General features: G+C 53.6%; 3 protein-coding genes across 3 annotated transcripts; 1 reads left to right on the top strand and 2 right to left on the bottom strand.

Annotated features, from left to right (window-relative positions):
• Window positions 1-7,073: 7,073 nt before the first annotated feature.
• On the top strand, window positions 7,074-7,631 carry N0V96_004005 (uncharacterized protein; the record flags this gene model as incomplete). The annotated part of the gene is made up of 1 exon (XM_053188072.2): window positions 7,074-7,631. One exon carries the CDS (start codon window positions 7,074-7,076, stop codon window positions 7,629-7,631), a length of 558 nt encoding a protein of 185 aa, XP_053054034.1.
• A 335-nt stretch (window positions 7,632-7,966) lies between these two features.
• On the bottom strand, window positions 7,967-9,407 carry N0V96_004004 (uncharacterized protein; the record flags this gene model as incomplete). The annotated part of the gene is made up of 4 exons (XM_053188071.2): window positions 7,967-8,169; window positions 8,314-8,773; window positions 8,880-9,009; window positions 9,127-9,407. The coding sequence occupies 4 exons, from the start codon at window positions 9,405-9,407 to the stop codon at window positions 7,967-7,969; spliced, it is 1,074 nt and encodes a 357-aa protein (XP_053054033.2).
• Window positions 9,408-10,884: 1,477 nt separating this feature from the next.
• Window positions 10,885-13,000, bottom strand: CRZ1 (DNA-binding transcription factor; the record flags this gene model as incomplete). The annotated part of the gene is made up of 2 exons (XM_053188070.1): window positions 10,885-11,837; window positions 11,893-13,000. The coding sequence occupies 2 exons, from the start codon at window positions 12,998-13,000 to the stop codon at window positions 10,885-10,887; spliced, it is 2,061 nt and encodes a 686-aa protein (XP_053054032.1).
• Window positions 13,001-15,885: the final 2,885 nt, after the last annotated feature.

The following is a 15,885-nucleotide window of genomic DNA, read 5'->3' as shown; positions in this document are numbered from 1 at the left end:
GGAGGTGGGATGGTCGGCTCGGGTGGCCGCAAAAGAGACGGAGCACTTTTGCGGTACGCGGCGGCGCAAGGGACCTGGGATCTGGGGGTGGTGAAGGGTAAGGTGAATTGGGGGCAGGGAAGATGAGGGGACCAGCGGATGGATAAGATATGGCAGGGCAGGGAGGAGGAAATACACTCGCCTGTTTCTTCTTGTTCTTCTTTTTTCTCCCGTCTTTGGCTACAGGTATGTTCCTGGTCCCCTGCTCAGAATTGCCGGAGAATTGGACGATAACGGGCCAAGTCGAAGCGATAGCAGGGATGTAGCTCTTGGTGTCACAGGCTCAGAGCTTGAGAAAGTCACCGCTGTCGCGTCTGATCGCCGGGGAAATGGTCCTGGATTGAAGCAGTCCTAAGAAAGAGGTCAATCCGCCAGCTTCTTGTTTGTATTTCACCACGATTTTGAAGCCGGATCCTATCGCCCCTTTTTCTAAGAAGATGACTCTTCCTAGAGGAGGTGAGGTTGAACCGGCCGCATGCAAGAAAGGAGCAATAGGAACGCTGGATGTGACCCGGCCAAAAAGGAGAAGAGAGTAAAAAAAAAAATCATTTCTTACAAGCCACTTCCTTCACAGGGAGCCAATGGGTCGGCGCGGTGACGCTAGATCGTCGCGGCGAAGGCGAATAGGCGGATGGATGTGGTTGCAGACCGCCAGATATCTTGCAGGAGGCAGGCAACGGATGCCACAGCCTGCAGTTGGGATTGGTGATGTCCTCGAGGTCGTGTTTTGCTTGGTTCCGACTCGTGAGCTGAGTGAAGTATTCCGTACTTGTTCGGAGATGCGATTCGGATGGTGGTGTGAGCAAGATGCCGTCGTCCTATTGTCGAGCCCGGGCCCGGCCAGCCAGACGTTAAGGCAATTGACCAAACGGGATGTGTTTGTGAATAAATAACCCGCTTGCCTACTGTGCGATTAGTATACAATATGTTACCTTGATGTACGCCTTCTTCAGTGAATTTGTTCAGAAGTTTCGCCCTGTCGTGCAACACGGGGACGACGCAAGAACAGTAGAAACAGGTGGGAGAAACATGAGCGGCGGCGACCGCCTTGTATACAGGGGAGATGTACACAAGAACTAAGGCAGGACGGGAGTCAACAATCCAAATGAGGAATACAAGGGCAAGGTAATAATAAGGTGAGTCTGCAGACAGAGAAACACAGAGTCAGTACTCCCTCCGTACCTTATGTGAGGTAAAGGTAAAGCGAGGTAAAGGTAAGGCAGGACGGAAAGAATAATTATGGATATTGATGCTGTATGCACGTCTATGCGATCCATTCGCCCAGCCATGTCCCATCCATCATCCATCAAGCATCCTATCAGGACTAAACCACACGCTTCTCTCATCGCATCCAGTCTCAGTCTCCCCGTGGTTGCTCCTTCGTCTCCCCCGTCTGTCTGGTGCTGTTGCTGTTCCCGCCCCCATTGCTCGCCGCCTTTTCTTCCCCTGGCCCGCTCCGTGGATCGTGTGTGTGTGTGTGTGTGTGTGTGTGCGTGTGCGTGTGTTCGTGTGCGCGTGTGTGATGTACATGGCGATAGATCCCGAGCAACGGCATGGCCCATGATGGATACCTTGGGTGTGCTTAGCCCAGAAGGGGGAGGAGGTGCCACGGCAAAAGCGCAGCAACCCACCCACTAAGCAGACTGTGACGGTACAACTCCAAAGTACCTCACTCTGGGAGTCTGCAAAAAGGTGGTGATCCCTGACAGTGTGGTCGGTTAAGATGGGCGGCTTCGGCGCTTCATTGGCCGAGTTAGTGTGATATCAAGTGTCTCGAGACTCAGAAAGATGGCACCCCCTGCACGCCGGAGTCGTTTGACTCAATTCACACCACCACGACCCCTCCCTCCTCTTCAGCCTGCCGCCCAGGTGATGCCATTTCTCCAGGATGCCGTCCGCTTCAAGTGGGCATTTGGGCAGCACACTCCCAGACTTCTAAGTCTTAGTACGCGATGCGGCAGCCACGAGGGGGCGGACTCTAGAATGTTTAGATAACCACGAGGTCAGCAGGTCGTGGATATCAGGTGTATCTTGTTTCCATTCCATGTTGAGCAAGCAGCGGAATCAGGACGGATAGAAATTGAAAAGTAACCAAGGGATATTTGTACTACCTACGAGGGCGGAAGAACCGTACCGTAGAAAAGGCACCGGCCCCGAGGTAAAACGCCCTTGCCGCCACCAGCTGCTTTCTCACGTGGAATACAATGATACCTTCTACATCCTTACCTTACCTAATACTGCCTTCCCCTTTCCGATGCCGTCACTTTACCTCTTTTTCCAAGGTATCAAAGACCTCTTGGCCTTTTCGGTGTGTCTCCGTAGAATTGCATCCCAATATTAGCACAGGCAAGCCTTAAGCGCAAACTACTGTGCAGTAGGTACCACTGGAGTAGAACAATAATTAGTAGTCTCGTGGTTGACAAAACATCTTAGTAGTAAGTCTTAAACAGCTCTTTCTGGACTCGGGTTCCTAGACTAGCAGGATCCAAGGACCCTACGCACACCTGCGTTGGCTCTCTTGATCCCTCTTCCCTGCTACGAAAAAACTCACCACCACGGTACCACCAGCCCTTTCCTGCTTGGGTCTTCGCTGCTGCCACATGTTAGTTTCCTTCTCGAAGCTGCGGTCTTCCATGTTATTTCATGATGACGCGCTGCTATCAACCACACAATTTCAACAACACCCACCGCTCCAATATACAGAGAAATCTCTTCCAGCTCGACTATCACATCCAACACTCCAAGTTTCCCACTGCTCAAAATTCATTTGTATGTCAGTCCCCGTCAGAAAAAGCCTTTATCCGGCAACACTCGGACGCCCCTTCCAATGTCTTTCCGTAGATTTGCCTCTTTGTGCACCAGTCTATTTTGCCTTTGGCTCGAATTATCGCAGTCATACGGATATGGCCTGGTTGATGGTCGGAGATCCATCGCCTAAACCGCTCAATTGCGGAGGTACATGGTCCTCCAGCCACGCGCCCCCGGTTACCCATGTACCTTCAAATTAATACCAACCCCGCCAAGCAAGGGGACTGTTGAGACTCAACTCCCTTACCCATTTCCCATGACCTGCGGCAGACGGGATTGGGCATTGAAGAGAGGGTGTGCAGCCATGCCATTGAATGTATTGATGACAGGCAGGCGCGGCCTATGCATCTGCATTTGAAGGGCAAAGTATGGAATGCACGCGCATCAAGCTCGCGGGGGAGAGAGAAAAAAGCGGCAACACCATGTCACCATGTCCATCATCATCCGGTTCCTACGCCAACTTACCACATTCAGACCCTTCCTTCCCTCCCGTCTGGATTTAGGACCGTCGTCACGGAAGCGGGACGAACCCAAAGTCAGGGAAGAAAAGGGAGAAGCCGCCGTCAGTCAACGAGACGTTGCGTTGCCATGCGGACAACGGCTCGGCCAGCCTGCTACCTACGCTCTAGCATCGATGCAGCGACGCACCAGGCCGTGAGGTATCGATACATTACCGGCTGGGCAGCCATGCGCCTAGTAGCATGGAACGACCTCTCCTAGGCCTGGTATCCGTACCTTTCAAGTACACGAGGACTCCATCTGGCATCTGTACGATGGCCGATGAGTGTCCAGTCATCGTCGAAACAGCGCCAGGGCCGCCAGCAGCTTGCATCTCGACGGGTGTGCTCGCAGGGCCACTGGGCTGCGGCGCTGCGCTGCGCATCGGGAGCTAACATGCCCTTCATGCACATCCCAAGTCTGGCCCTGTCTGAGAAGATGCGACTGCATCTGTCTACTGGATCCTTTCGTCTACACGCGTCCCACCTCCATCATCGTATGGCGCATCTCTACCCACTCATCCCACGAGTCTCGCCAAAAGCGGTATGGCGGCTCCCTCACCGCTTCAACTTCGCAACCCACCTCTGGGCGAACTTCGCACCAACCAGCCACGCTGAATTATCATCTCTACGGCTACCGGTAGGCTTTGGGCCTTTCGGATTGCCGCAGATTTCCATCACCCGTCTTCGTAGTCAATCTCAATGACGGAAGAGTCGAAGGCGGACAAGACAGCCTCAACACTAAACAAGGAATGTGTCAGTTTGGGGTGCCCGGCGTAAGTCAGGTAGAGACCCAGAGGAAAAAACGCACTTGTGTTACGATACTAAAGCACAATGGAGACTTCTTGAGAAACGGCGTCAGGCATGAATACAACAGAGTATCGCCTCTCCCATGACGGCCTGCCGGCTTATTCTCCAGAAGCCATCGACTGACACGCAGGTGTCAGACGGTGTAGAGCCTTTTCTTCCGGACAGACTACGAGCATCTCCCGGCTTCTTCTGGCGGTCAGACCTGAGCTGGCCACAGTTGGCCACCGCGACGACAGCCGTCATCCATGGTCTTTGGTCAGGTTGAAACTATGGGTCGATGGAGAAGACAACGCAGCAAAATGCAATATCACTGACTTGGTTAGCTGCAGATTCAACTGTATCTGCTTGAGAACCCTGTCGACGCTTTCGGAATCAAGACTTGGCGTGCGAATCCCAAGAGGCGATTTGTCTTTCTCGGTGATGGCTATTGAGTCATCCGCTGAATTGCGCTTGCGCTGAGGTACGCTTTTTCTCAGTAATACGGCGGAATCAATACTCTGCTTGACGAGTCTCCTTCGAGTGAAAGAACACCTCCCGAAGTGACGTTGAAGAGTTGTCTTCGGCCATACCAGCATTCATCAGAGCATCAAACACCTACAGATGGATCCCCGGCAACAAACTCGTTCATGGAAGCTGAGGACCTGCATCAATAGCTGCCCATGGAATCTCGATAAGACCGCAAGTCCTTCTTCGACCATGTCTCAGGTCGCGTGACGTTGTCTCAGAGGCAATCAAAGGAAATCGTACTTCAGGGGAAGAGGACCATTCGGCACCAGGCGGGGTATCGCCTCAGTTGCAATAATCAGAGATGAACATCCGGACGGTCCTTCGCTACCCGATCCCAGTCTCCCACTTCGAGGTCAATCAGTGAATCGGAGGGTTTCGGTGGCGGCTTTGAGATTCAACAGCATCTTCATGTTGGGATTCTTGAGAACCTTACAATCCTTCTTGTGGTTTATGCCCTCCCAAGCCATCTTCTGGCACGCCTGCAGCTCGTAAGTATTTGCGTACAAATCGCACCTCGACAATAAGGTAACGAACCGCATCACAATAGTAGTAATAGCCACAGCCGCCACACGTCTTGAGCGACGGCCCTCCCTTGACATTAGCTTGGCACGGCCGAGTTATCTTTTTGCTTGTCAATTCCTACAGTATACTTGATGGGTGCTGAGTTTATCTGGTAGAGTTCTGCCACTCTCATGGGAAAGGCGTAATGCATCATGTCTGTCAATAAGCCACCCTTGGACACGACGATGCGAGAGGATGCAGGATTGACCCAGCACTTTTCCAGCTTCTCTATGCGAACTACGAAACGAGTGATAAGCTCGATTCTCTCAATCTGACCAAAGAGACACTAGTTTGTCGTATTGCAGTAAGTGCCTCCATCTTGGGCGATTTCATCTTCGTTATCACCCTGGAGGATATCAGGAAAGTAGTAAATTGCCATTACAAAAATTCATCGTAATTGGGCATGATATCTTCTTCTTGGGTGGTTTAAACCCCCACGTTTGTGATTGCAAGTTGCAGACAACCTCATTGTGATGAAGCCGATGCGCCGCCCCCATTCGGAGGCGGAGGGTTGTCGGTACTGTAGCATCAGCCACAACCGGCGAATGCTTATCTGAGGTGTACTAGATAATATTCAGGGTCCAAGTTCGGTTTCTCTTTTATCCCGGGACCGGGAGGGTCGCGCCTCAAATGGAGCTCCCATAAACGTAAGGATACAAGCAACTCAGTCCGAGGCACTGGCTCCTTTGCCAGGGGTTAATAATAGTATCACCACCCGTTTCAGCTTTCTCCCATCCTTCAACATCAGAGTGCCATTGGTATCAAAACCGTAGCACAAGAAAAACAATCCAGCCCTAAAAGAGTTGGCTACTTGTCCACACTGCTAGGCTACAACGACGGATACGGATATGCTTACCTGACTATTTGCTACGAGCGTCAGCAGGCTCAGACAAGCCTCAAAATCTCACGCGAACCTCTCTGCTGGCCAATAGGCCACAATACCAGCCGATCCTTGGAACATTTTTCTGAGCTGTGCTATAGTCTATACCCTGCACTAGCTTGCTAGATTCGGCAAAGCTGCCATCCGTGTTTGCTAAGCTTCCCAGACTTCCCAGTGGTTCCAATCCTTCGGGTGACGTCGTTTCCTCTTTGGAGGGGTTTGTTCGCCTGTTTGCTTCAGCCTTTCCCAAATGTCCACACAGACAAAACTTCGGCATCAGATGCTAGCGCATCCATCCATTCATCCCCCCTCCAATTGTCCATGTCCGTGGTGGGAAAGTCGGGACAACCAACCGCCCTTCTGCCCCCTCGTGTGGGAACAGACCATCAGACGAAACAAAAGACGTCCTGCCGCTCGCGCCCCCTTCATACCTTTTACACGACTAATCATCTATCCCTTGAATCCTTACCTTACCTTTTTTTTTTTTTTCTATTGACTGTTCCACGGAAGGAAACGTGGTTCATTATAGAGGACAAGGTTTATCTCCTCCCGTTTCCGCCAACGTCCTCGAGACACAGAGAGAAAACGCGGAACCCAGACCCCAATCCCCGCTGATCCTGAACCAGACAGGGAAGCAAGCTGACTGAGATATCGGTCTTTTTGGGCGCACGACAGACGACGTTGCCACATTGTGCAACTTTGCTTTTGCTGTCATCAGAATTTACTTCAATTACTTTCCGACGACGGTTCACCAGCTCCCGTTGTTCTGCGGAGTTGTTCCAACGAAGCTACATCCAGAAGAGAACCACCAGTCGCATACGGCTCCGGCCCCGCCATCGTCATCGTCATCGACATCGACATCGACATCGACATCGGCATCCGGGGTGTGTACCACCACCAACCCAACGGGACCTCCGAACCCACGACGCCGACACCAAATCATTTACACAAAAAAAGAAAAAAGAGGAAAGATGCCAGCCCACCACAACCTCACGATCCGCATCCCCCTCCCCAGCATCCTCCCGCCAGAAGCCGTCATCGAAACCCTGCAATCCCAATCCCCCGTAATCCGCCACCAACCCCTCGTAACCCGCTACGAAAAGGTCCCCGTACCACTCGCGAGCGTCGTCTCGGACGCCCACTTCCTCGAAGACGGGTCCCGCCTCGCCTGCTACAAAGTCTACGAAAAAGTCACCGTCGTCCCTGGCGTCAAGAAAGAAATCAGTTTCCCCGCGGTGCTGCAGAATATCCCCAACGGCCTGCGGTCCCGCGCCGAGGCCCCCGGCGGGGTGCGCGTCTGGTCCGAGTGGCTCGTCGTGCCGCGGCCGGAGGAGAGGTGGCCCGGCGAGCACGGGGGTAAGCTGGAAGGGTATGTTGAGGGGGACTACGATCTTGTTGAGACGACGAGGGTGGAGACGAGCCGGATGCTGATGCCGCTTGTCAAGGGACAGATGGAGGGGGCGCACCGGGATATGGTGCACAAGATGCTTGATGAGGTTGCGCAAAAGGTTGGGAGGGCCAAGATGTAGATGGGCCCCACCGTCTCTGATATTGGAAAAGACGGCGAGGAGATGGGAGTGTCCGGCGTTTATTGGGTATGGGAGTGCTTTTTAGATACCACATGATTTGTTGCGATTTCGCTTTTCAGCAGATGAAGCAAGGGCATAGGAAAAGATGTCTTCCCGGCAATGAATGTCCAGGAGAAGAGCTCAAAGTCCAAGCCCAGGCAGTACTGTTGAACAAATATACGTAATGTTTTCCCCCCATCAATGTATTCGTCTATGCAGAACTGGTGCAGATACCCAGGGTTTCTTTGTCCCACCCATACAAAAGTACGAAACGTTTGCTGATTGAGTTTTCTTCTTTAGATGGTGTAGACGAGCTTGCCCGCGCTGACCTTGCCCTCCTTCAGCTCCTTCAACCCGACGACGACGCCCTCGAGGCTGCTTCCCCCTTGGTTCTTGACGACGCGGATGGGCTTCAGCTTGCCCTCGGCCAGCAACCCGCGGCTGATTTCCCAAAACTTTTTGCCGAATTCGTAGTTTTCTGGTACGGCGTCCCTCTTGCCTGGAAAAAATGACGGTGTGTTGTTAGTCGCTGCTGCAAGCTTGAAGATAAAAAGAGAGAAGGGATGTTGGGGGGGTTGGACGGTGAGAGTACGTATGGGGAGGAGATGTATGGGGTAAAGAAGGGGAGGCAAAAAAAACGCACCAAAGTATCCAAACTCCTCCCCAAAAACAGTATAATACAAACTCATCTTCACCTCCACCTTGTCATTCACCTCCTTGACCACCTTCTTGTCAACAGGCAACAGGGTCCCAATCACGCCTCCCTGGGTACTGCTCAGCGCCTTGGCCACCAACGTGACACTCTCGTTGGTCGACTGACAATCCCACGCCAGCGTCAGCTCGTCGTTTGTGGCCTTGCGGATGTCCTCGGACACGGTGGGCGACTTGTAATCGTACACCTCATCGGCGCCCAGCGATTTGAGATAGTCAAAGTTGTGCGGGGACGAGGTGGCGATGACACGGTAGCCCGAGAGTTTTGCGTACTGGATGCCCGAGATGCCCATCGCCGTGCTGCCGCCGTAGATGAGGATCGTGGGGGGCCGGGGAGGCGGTCGTGGGTGAGGTTGGGAGGGGAGGTTGAGGGTTTGGTAGAGGCCTTGGCCCTGTTTTGTTTTTGTATATGTGGTTAGCTTGGGTGTACCTTGATCCTATAGACGGTAGAGACAAGGAGATGGTGGGTTTTTTTGGATAGGAAATGGGTAGACGTACGACAGTCGTGACGGCGATACCGAGCGTCGCGGCCTCTTCGTCCGAGATGTTGTCCGGCGTCTTGATCTGCACGTCGCCCTTGACGGCAATATACTTTGCAAACGCGCCGTCAATCTCTCTTAGAGCGTTGCTATATCACTCCAACGTCAGCCTCTCTCTCTCTCTCTCTCTCTCTCTCTCTCTCTCTGTGTGTGTGTGTGTCTTCCTCCTTCTCTCAAAAGGGGGGGCAAGCCAAACAAAAACTCACGATCCATTGACAGGCCCGCAAATCCGATCCCCCTTCTTGAAATCTTTCGTCACGCCCTTGCCCACCTCCTCCACGACGCCGGCGTAGTCGCACCCGACCCAAATGCCGACGCAGCCCGCCTTGTCGGCGAGGTCGACGTGCTTCCAGTCCGTCGGGTTGATCGCCACGGCCGTCGTCTTGACGAGGATGTAATCGTCGGCCGGGAGAGCGGGGACGGGTGCGTCGACTACCTTTGCGACGCCCGCTTCGATTGTCTTTACAGCTTGGTTTGTTGTCGCCATTGTGTATGTGTATGTGTGTGTTGTTTGAGTAGGTATCTGAATCGTGCGTGTATATTAGTATTGGTCTCTGTCAAAGTGTTGAGTTTGGAAATCGGAATCAGTGTCTACCTCTACGCAGTATGTTGATAGCTGTATAAGGTAGGTATGAAAGTTGCACAGTGTTGTTGTTTGGAGGGGTATCTACTTTAGTGACCAAAACCGAACTCAATTCCGAAGCTCTAGAGATCACCAAGCCCCTTTATGTAACAATCCAGTCGGCATTTGCGTCGACAAAGGAAATAGCTCCTCTGCCCCGATACCGACAACCCCTCCTTGCCCATCGTCAAAGCCGGCCTCCCCTCCAGCTTACAAATGCTTGCGTAGCTTACCTTACTTGCGTATGGCAGCAGACCAAGACAGCAAGGTAAAAGGTAGGGGTCCATGTCCCAGCCAAGCCAATGCGGTGGTTGATGGAACCATGTTATCCACACTAGCTCGAGATGTGTGTGTGTGTGTTATTCCCACCGCCGGCATCATCGATTTTGCCTTCTGCCCCGCACGACACAGCATCGGTAGCCAAGCTGCTCATGTAAGGTAGGTAGGTAAACCCGCGGAACAAGCACTTTCCCCAGTAAATCGGGCGCGACCTACCCAAAAAAAAAGAGATCTAGCAAACTACAATCTCAACAAATCGCGGATGTTTTCCATTCCCGATTCCCTAGGTATCCCTACAGTTGGTGGGGGTGGAAAGCCCGAAGAGCCCGCGGTGACTTGGAAGCTATGTAATACCCCGGACTTTTTTTTTGGCTGGAAATTCGAGGTCCGGAGCTTGGGCCGTCCGTCTCTCTTTTTTCTCGGCGCCGCGGAGTAGCGGTGCTCTGTGCTGCTTACATGCCTGAGGTACTTTACGGACAACGACGACGGTAACCCGGTGCTCACTCGAATCAGATTCCGGCGCCGGATACGCTCCATCGCACACATTCGGGGACCGAATGCTTTCTGCCATCATTTAACTAGTACCTTGGGAATGCCAGCCCGATCCGTAGCAGCAATACGTACTTTCATCTGGCGGTCAACTGTGAGTGAGGGGTACGCCACAATCGACCCCGCGATGCAGTGACAATCTTATCGCCGATAAAGACCCCTCCATCCACCAAAGGCATGTATCGCCCCTCCGAGGGGCACGATCTCAAGCTTCACTATAAAGTATCCCTGATCTTACTTGCCTTTCATTAGATGACCTTGTTTGTGCCAGCATGTATAAATGTAAAAAGGTTTCGTCATAAATGGTATCTATAACAACGCGTTCTAAATGCTGTAGCCAGACCATCCGCGCAACGTCCTCTGAGGGCGTTGCTAACGCTGTTCCCGTACATCCGCTTGTTCATGAAGCGCCACATCCCCAGAAAATAAGTGAAGAATAAACCGTGTCGCAGGCAGTTAGCCGCAAAGAAGACATAAAAGCAAAGAAAATGGCAAGTGAACTCAAATCACCGTGTTACCGACCACCATAATCACTGGCATATCCGACTTCACCAAAGTTTTGACCCATGCCGCCCTCTCCGAAGCCTGTACCGGGTCCGCTGACGTACCCACCATCGTCGCCTTCGTAGTCGCTGGCATCGAATGACGAACGGCCCGATATGTCGTCTTCGAGACCGCTGCTCGCATCCTGCGCAGACCAATTCATCTGAGCTAGTGCCGGGTACTGAGCCAAAAGAGCAGCCGGCAGCATGTACTGCCCGCCGGCGTCCATCGGATAAGCTGGCTCCATGCCCATGCCTGCCGCCATATTTTGCATGTTTTGTTGCTGCATCCGCTGCTCCTGCCACGCGCGCTGCCGGTCGAGCATTTCTTCATCCAGCAGAGGCTTGATGCAGATTCTACCCGCCTCTGATCGGAAGTGTCGGCCAAGCGCATCGGCACGCGCGAATCTTCGACCACAGCCCCACTGACCTCCAGCCTTGAGGTCTCCCTTGCACACAAACTTTTTCTCTCCAGAATGCAGACCCTCGTGTCTCTTGCGGTCGTGCTGTCTCGCGAACGCCTTGCCACAAACTGTACAGACGAAGGGACGCTCATCCGTATGCGTTCGCAAGTGAGATCGGAGGTTGTAGGCTCTAGTGAAGCGCTTAGGGCAAAGGGTGCACTGGAATGTTGCCGGGTGCTTCTGCACACGTTTTGAGTTTCCGTTGTCCTGGGCATTCTGATATTCAGGGTCCGCAAGTCTAAGCGCGATAACGTTGTTTGGTACGGCCGAGGTAGATTGTCGTCTGCGACTAGGGCTTACAGCTCCCCGATCGAGCGGGGAGAGCGATCGTGATGAGTCTCGGCCGGAAAGATCAGATCCTAGATGAGGCGACAAGCTGCCGGCAGAAGTTTGGCGCACCATACCTCCGCCGGAGCTGTTGAAGGGATCTGTCACTGCGCGGGGTCTGGAACGAGGGCGGCCTATTGGTATTGTTAGTTCCGACGTGTCAACTTTGATACCATCACGGTGCCTTACCTCGCTCCGGCGGGGTGAGAGAATCTTGATCCATCTGGTTCTTGGGCTGTTCGAAGTTGTTTTGTCTTGCCGTGGGCGCAAACTCGATGTTGATGGCCGGCGCCTGGGGCATCTCCGGCTGTTGCAGAGTCGGGAACGCTTCTTGCCCGGTGTAGCCAGCACCACTGACGAAGCCGGCATTCTGTGCTTGCAGACCAAAGTTGGTTGGCTGGTTCAGCTCGGGCATCGACTGGGGGAGGATGCGCGGGGAGATGGCCGGGCTATGGGAGGGGCTTCGCCCTTGAAGGTTGGGGCTACCCAGGGCGGGGTCCGAGATGGTGAAGTTATCGAAACCCTGAATCTGCTGGTAGAGACCGGCATCTTGGGGTCGCTGCATAGGCGAGTGACTCTGGTCGATTCCATCAAAGCTGTCGGCGCTCACCAAGTTCGGAGACGGTGCGGCGGAAGAGACGTCCGAGTATTCGGACGGGGATCTCCGGTGGCCTCGAAACTGAGGCTGGCTCCATTCATTCAGTTGGTTCGGCAGGAGAGCGGCCTCGGGACCGAGGGAGGCATGTCTAGAGTGACCAGCGCCCGAGGGCGGCGAGGAGAAGTGGTGCTGGTTGAAGGCCGGAGACTGGTGTGCGGAGGGAGTCTGGTGGGGGTCCGGGTTGAGGAGGTGGGGAGGTGTAGGAGAGTGGTGGCTCTGCGGCATAGCCATGTTGTTCATGTCACCTGGGTTGAGGCTCTGGTCGAAGACACCGGTGGTGAACTGCTGGTCGTTCTGGCCGGCGTTGGGAAACAGGGCGAAGTCGCCGGAGGGGAAGTTGGGGTCGAGAAAGCCGGCTTGGTTCTGGTTCGCAAAGGCAGCTCCGGACTGGTTGTAAGCCTGCTGGTTGGGTTGCTGGCCGTTGAGGAAGTTGTTTGTGTTATTAAAGCTGGAGAAGTCGGCGGAGGCGGCTCCGTTGAAGGCTTGAGTTGCAGATTGATCCAAGCCGAGACCGAGACCAATTGATGCTTCGGTATTGGGCTGGAAGGGATTCGGAGACGGAGAATGCGAAGGATGTCTTATATGAGGCTGTTGATGCCCCGCAGACGGTGAGCGACCGCGCTGGCCTTGTTGATCCATGATGTGAATGGATGTCGGTACTCGGGATGGAGGGATGTCGTGTGTACGTGGATGCGATTGCGGGAGTGTGTGTGTGTTGTGTGTTGCTGTCTTTAGAATCGGGGCGAGGCAGTTCACAAGTCAGCCTTTCAGGCACCGCACCGCCCTGGGGCTGTGCTGACGCGCGAGCTGACGGCACACAAACTGGAGGCGGCGGGGGTACAGTCGCGGACGACGAGATGTTATTCGCTGTCGCGAATAGGTTTGCGCAATGATAGTTTGGGTGGATGAGTGTAACTGAGTGATAGCAACGAGTAGAGAGTCAAGCAGCGGCGCCGGAGACGGATGAAAGTGGTGACTGGGAGTGAAGAGGGTTTGGCGACGTTTTGGGGGCGTTGGAGAGAGAGGGAGAGAATACCGTAGCGCGGCGGGAGATTGAGTGGTAATGTGCTACAGTGTGCGAAGGAGGAGTTGGGATGGGGAAGCGAAGACAGGAGGGGACCGGACAGAGAGACCCGGCACCAGGGCAGGTCCACGGTGTGTGGAATTGGGGTCTGAGTCTGAGGGAGGGTAGGTAGTAGGAGCGTAGGACTTGGGACTCGGGAGCCTGTCCGTAAGGTACCTTAGGATGGGTAGGAGGGGAGGGGAGTGTGGAATTGTGGACGGTGACGGTGGTGGGACAGCGAGAGGTGTGAGGTGCAGGTGCAGGTGCAGGGTGAGCCTGTGAGGTGAGGTGGTTGACGGGCGACGTGGTTGGTCGGGCGGGATCCACCTGAGCGGCCCAATCTGGCTGGTTCCCACAAGGCTGTGCACGTTTGAGGATGGATCTTTCGGCCGGTGTCTTTGATTTGGTGGAAGGGTGGTACCACGAGGTGGGATTGTACCTGGAGTTGTGCCTGAGATGCGTGCCGGAACAAAGTATTCCGTACTTGGGAGTCCCAACGCTGGGTCAGGTCGAGGTACCTCTGCTGTGTGTGTGTGTGTGTGTGCTCTGCAACGGCGCGCTCCGACTCGGATTGGCATGCGCTTAGGTGATGGATGTTGGTGCTTTCCGCTTGCTGCTTGCTCTGATCCGCGCTTGGTGCTATCACTTTCCACGCTGAGGTGACGGGCTTCTTTGTTTTCTGGGTACAGAGTAACAAGCTCCCTCTCCTTCTCTGACGGGAGCTACCTACCCAGCTAAGGTAGGCAAGGTACCTCTCGTAGGTACCTGTCAGTCTTTCGTTGCTTTCTGGTTGAAGTGTATGTTGGCCGCGCGTGCAAAGACGTGGAGCAGACTGCGATCCGGCACGATGGTATGCTACGAGCCGACAGGTAAAATCCAAAAATATCTTCTGCCTCTTTTTGCGCTGCAGGGATCTAGACGACCAGCTGCCTGTACGGAGTACGAAGTACAGGTCAGCGTCTATCGTAGCTTCTCGGAGCTCTCAGTCAGATGGTAAGTTGGTCCTTTGCTTGCCACCTTTTACCTAGGTAAAGTATTCAGCAGCAATGACTAGGACGTTGCTCGGTGTCCAAAGCTCAAAAGGTTTCAACCGTCACTTTGGGGGTGTAGCTTGGAGCTAGGTCCGCTGTCCAGCCTTTGCCAGATGCTGCTGATGACTGTTGAAGACGATTTTGGTGTGCGGATGTGTGTATTTGCTCGCTTGTTTTCTTGTGACACATGCGACGAGACGAGAATGCGAAAGCTCAGATGCGAAAAGCAAAAGACGGTTTGATGCGCAGATAATCTTTAGAAGCAAAGTTCTCTCCTCTGACTCTGCGTCTCCCGTCCCGACGGAGGGCGCCAACAATCAATCCAGCCGTGCCAGCAGATCTCAAACACTGTAGTAGTAGTAGTAACAACGCAAGGGAGGGCCTTGGATCGATGCTGGCAGGTAAATTGTAATAAGCTCGTGCTGGGAGTCTCGACATGGACATTGTTGGCATCGTGGACCCAGGCATGCCGACTAATAAAACATCTAGGCAGCAAGAAGAGGGCCCTTTTGCAGAAACCTTGCTTTGCTAGTGCATGATGGCTAGGGGTCAAAGAAACGGGCGGGAAACGGCCGGTCGGAGGGGTAGATAGGGGTCTTGTTTCGAACAGGCACAATCCAGCCTATCCAGATAATGCACCCCGACTGTGTATTCGTACAGTGTAAGTGTAGTCCAAGACTCGAAATCTGGTGAGACTGTCACTGTCACCCGTGAGGGGAGCTGGGCGGGCATCTCGACGGGCATTTGCTTCCTATCCTGACAGGACTGGGCATCCAAATTCCAACATCTGATCCAGCATCGCATCCCGTTCATCCCTTCGTGTTCCACCATCATCTCAGCAGACAACTTTTACAACTTGACGATGCTCATCATATTACAAAGCGTCTTCTCCCCCAAATATAATGAGTAGATGTCTATTCCTGTCTTGGGTCTGCCTGCTTACACGTAAGACTCTAGACTCGGAACCACCCCTAAGCAGATGCTAAAAGTGTTAGCCTCAACATGGCACTTTACCTCAAGCACTTGACCTTTCCGCCAAATTATCCTGTCCATCTGTCTGACTCTGGTTTGGCTTACGCCGTCTCTCACTCTCTCTTTCTCCCTCTCCATCAATAAGTTGATTGCAACTTACCAGACTTGGCTGCCATCTGGTTCCCTGTTCCAGCTGTTCCAGGTCCTGGTGTGTCAATGGTTGCGTTTCTGTTCACTCAGGTGAAAGTACCTCTTTGCAGTAGGATTGGCTGAGAGTACCTTCACCACAGGGGCACAGGGGCACAGGGGGGGTGGCTCAAGGCCCCAAACCCCCTCCAAGGATTACTGTGTACTTGTGACGGCAAGTGTTGGGTTAGGCGTTTTTGCTTCTCGAATCTGCCTTGAGTGGGTTTCTTGTTTCCCGTCCGTGGCCATCCACTGGCTTCCAGCTGCTTGAC

Source organism: Colletotrichum fioriniae (genome assembly GCF_027942845.1).
Source record: "Colletotrichum fioriniae strain IMI 355084 chromosome Unknown scaffold_4, whole genome shotgun sequence".
Classification (NCBI taxonomy): Eukaryota; Fungi; Ascomycota; class Sordariomycetes; order Glomerellales; family Glomerellaceae; genus Colletotrichum; species Colletotrichum fioriniae.
This window is presented reverse-complemented; position numbering and strand designations above follow the sequence as displayed.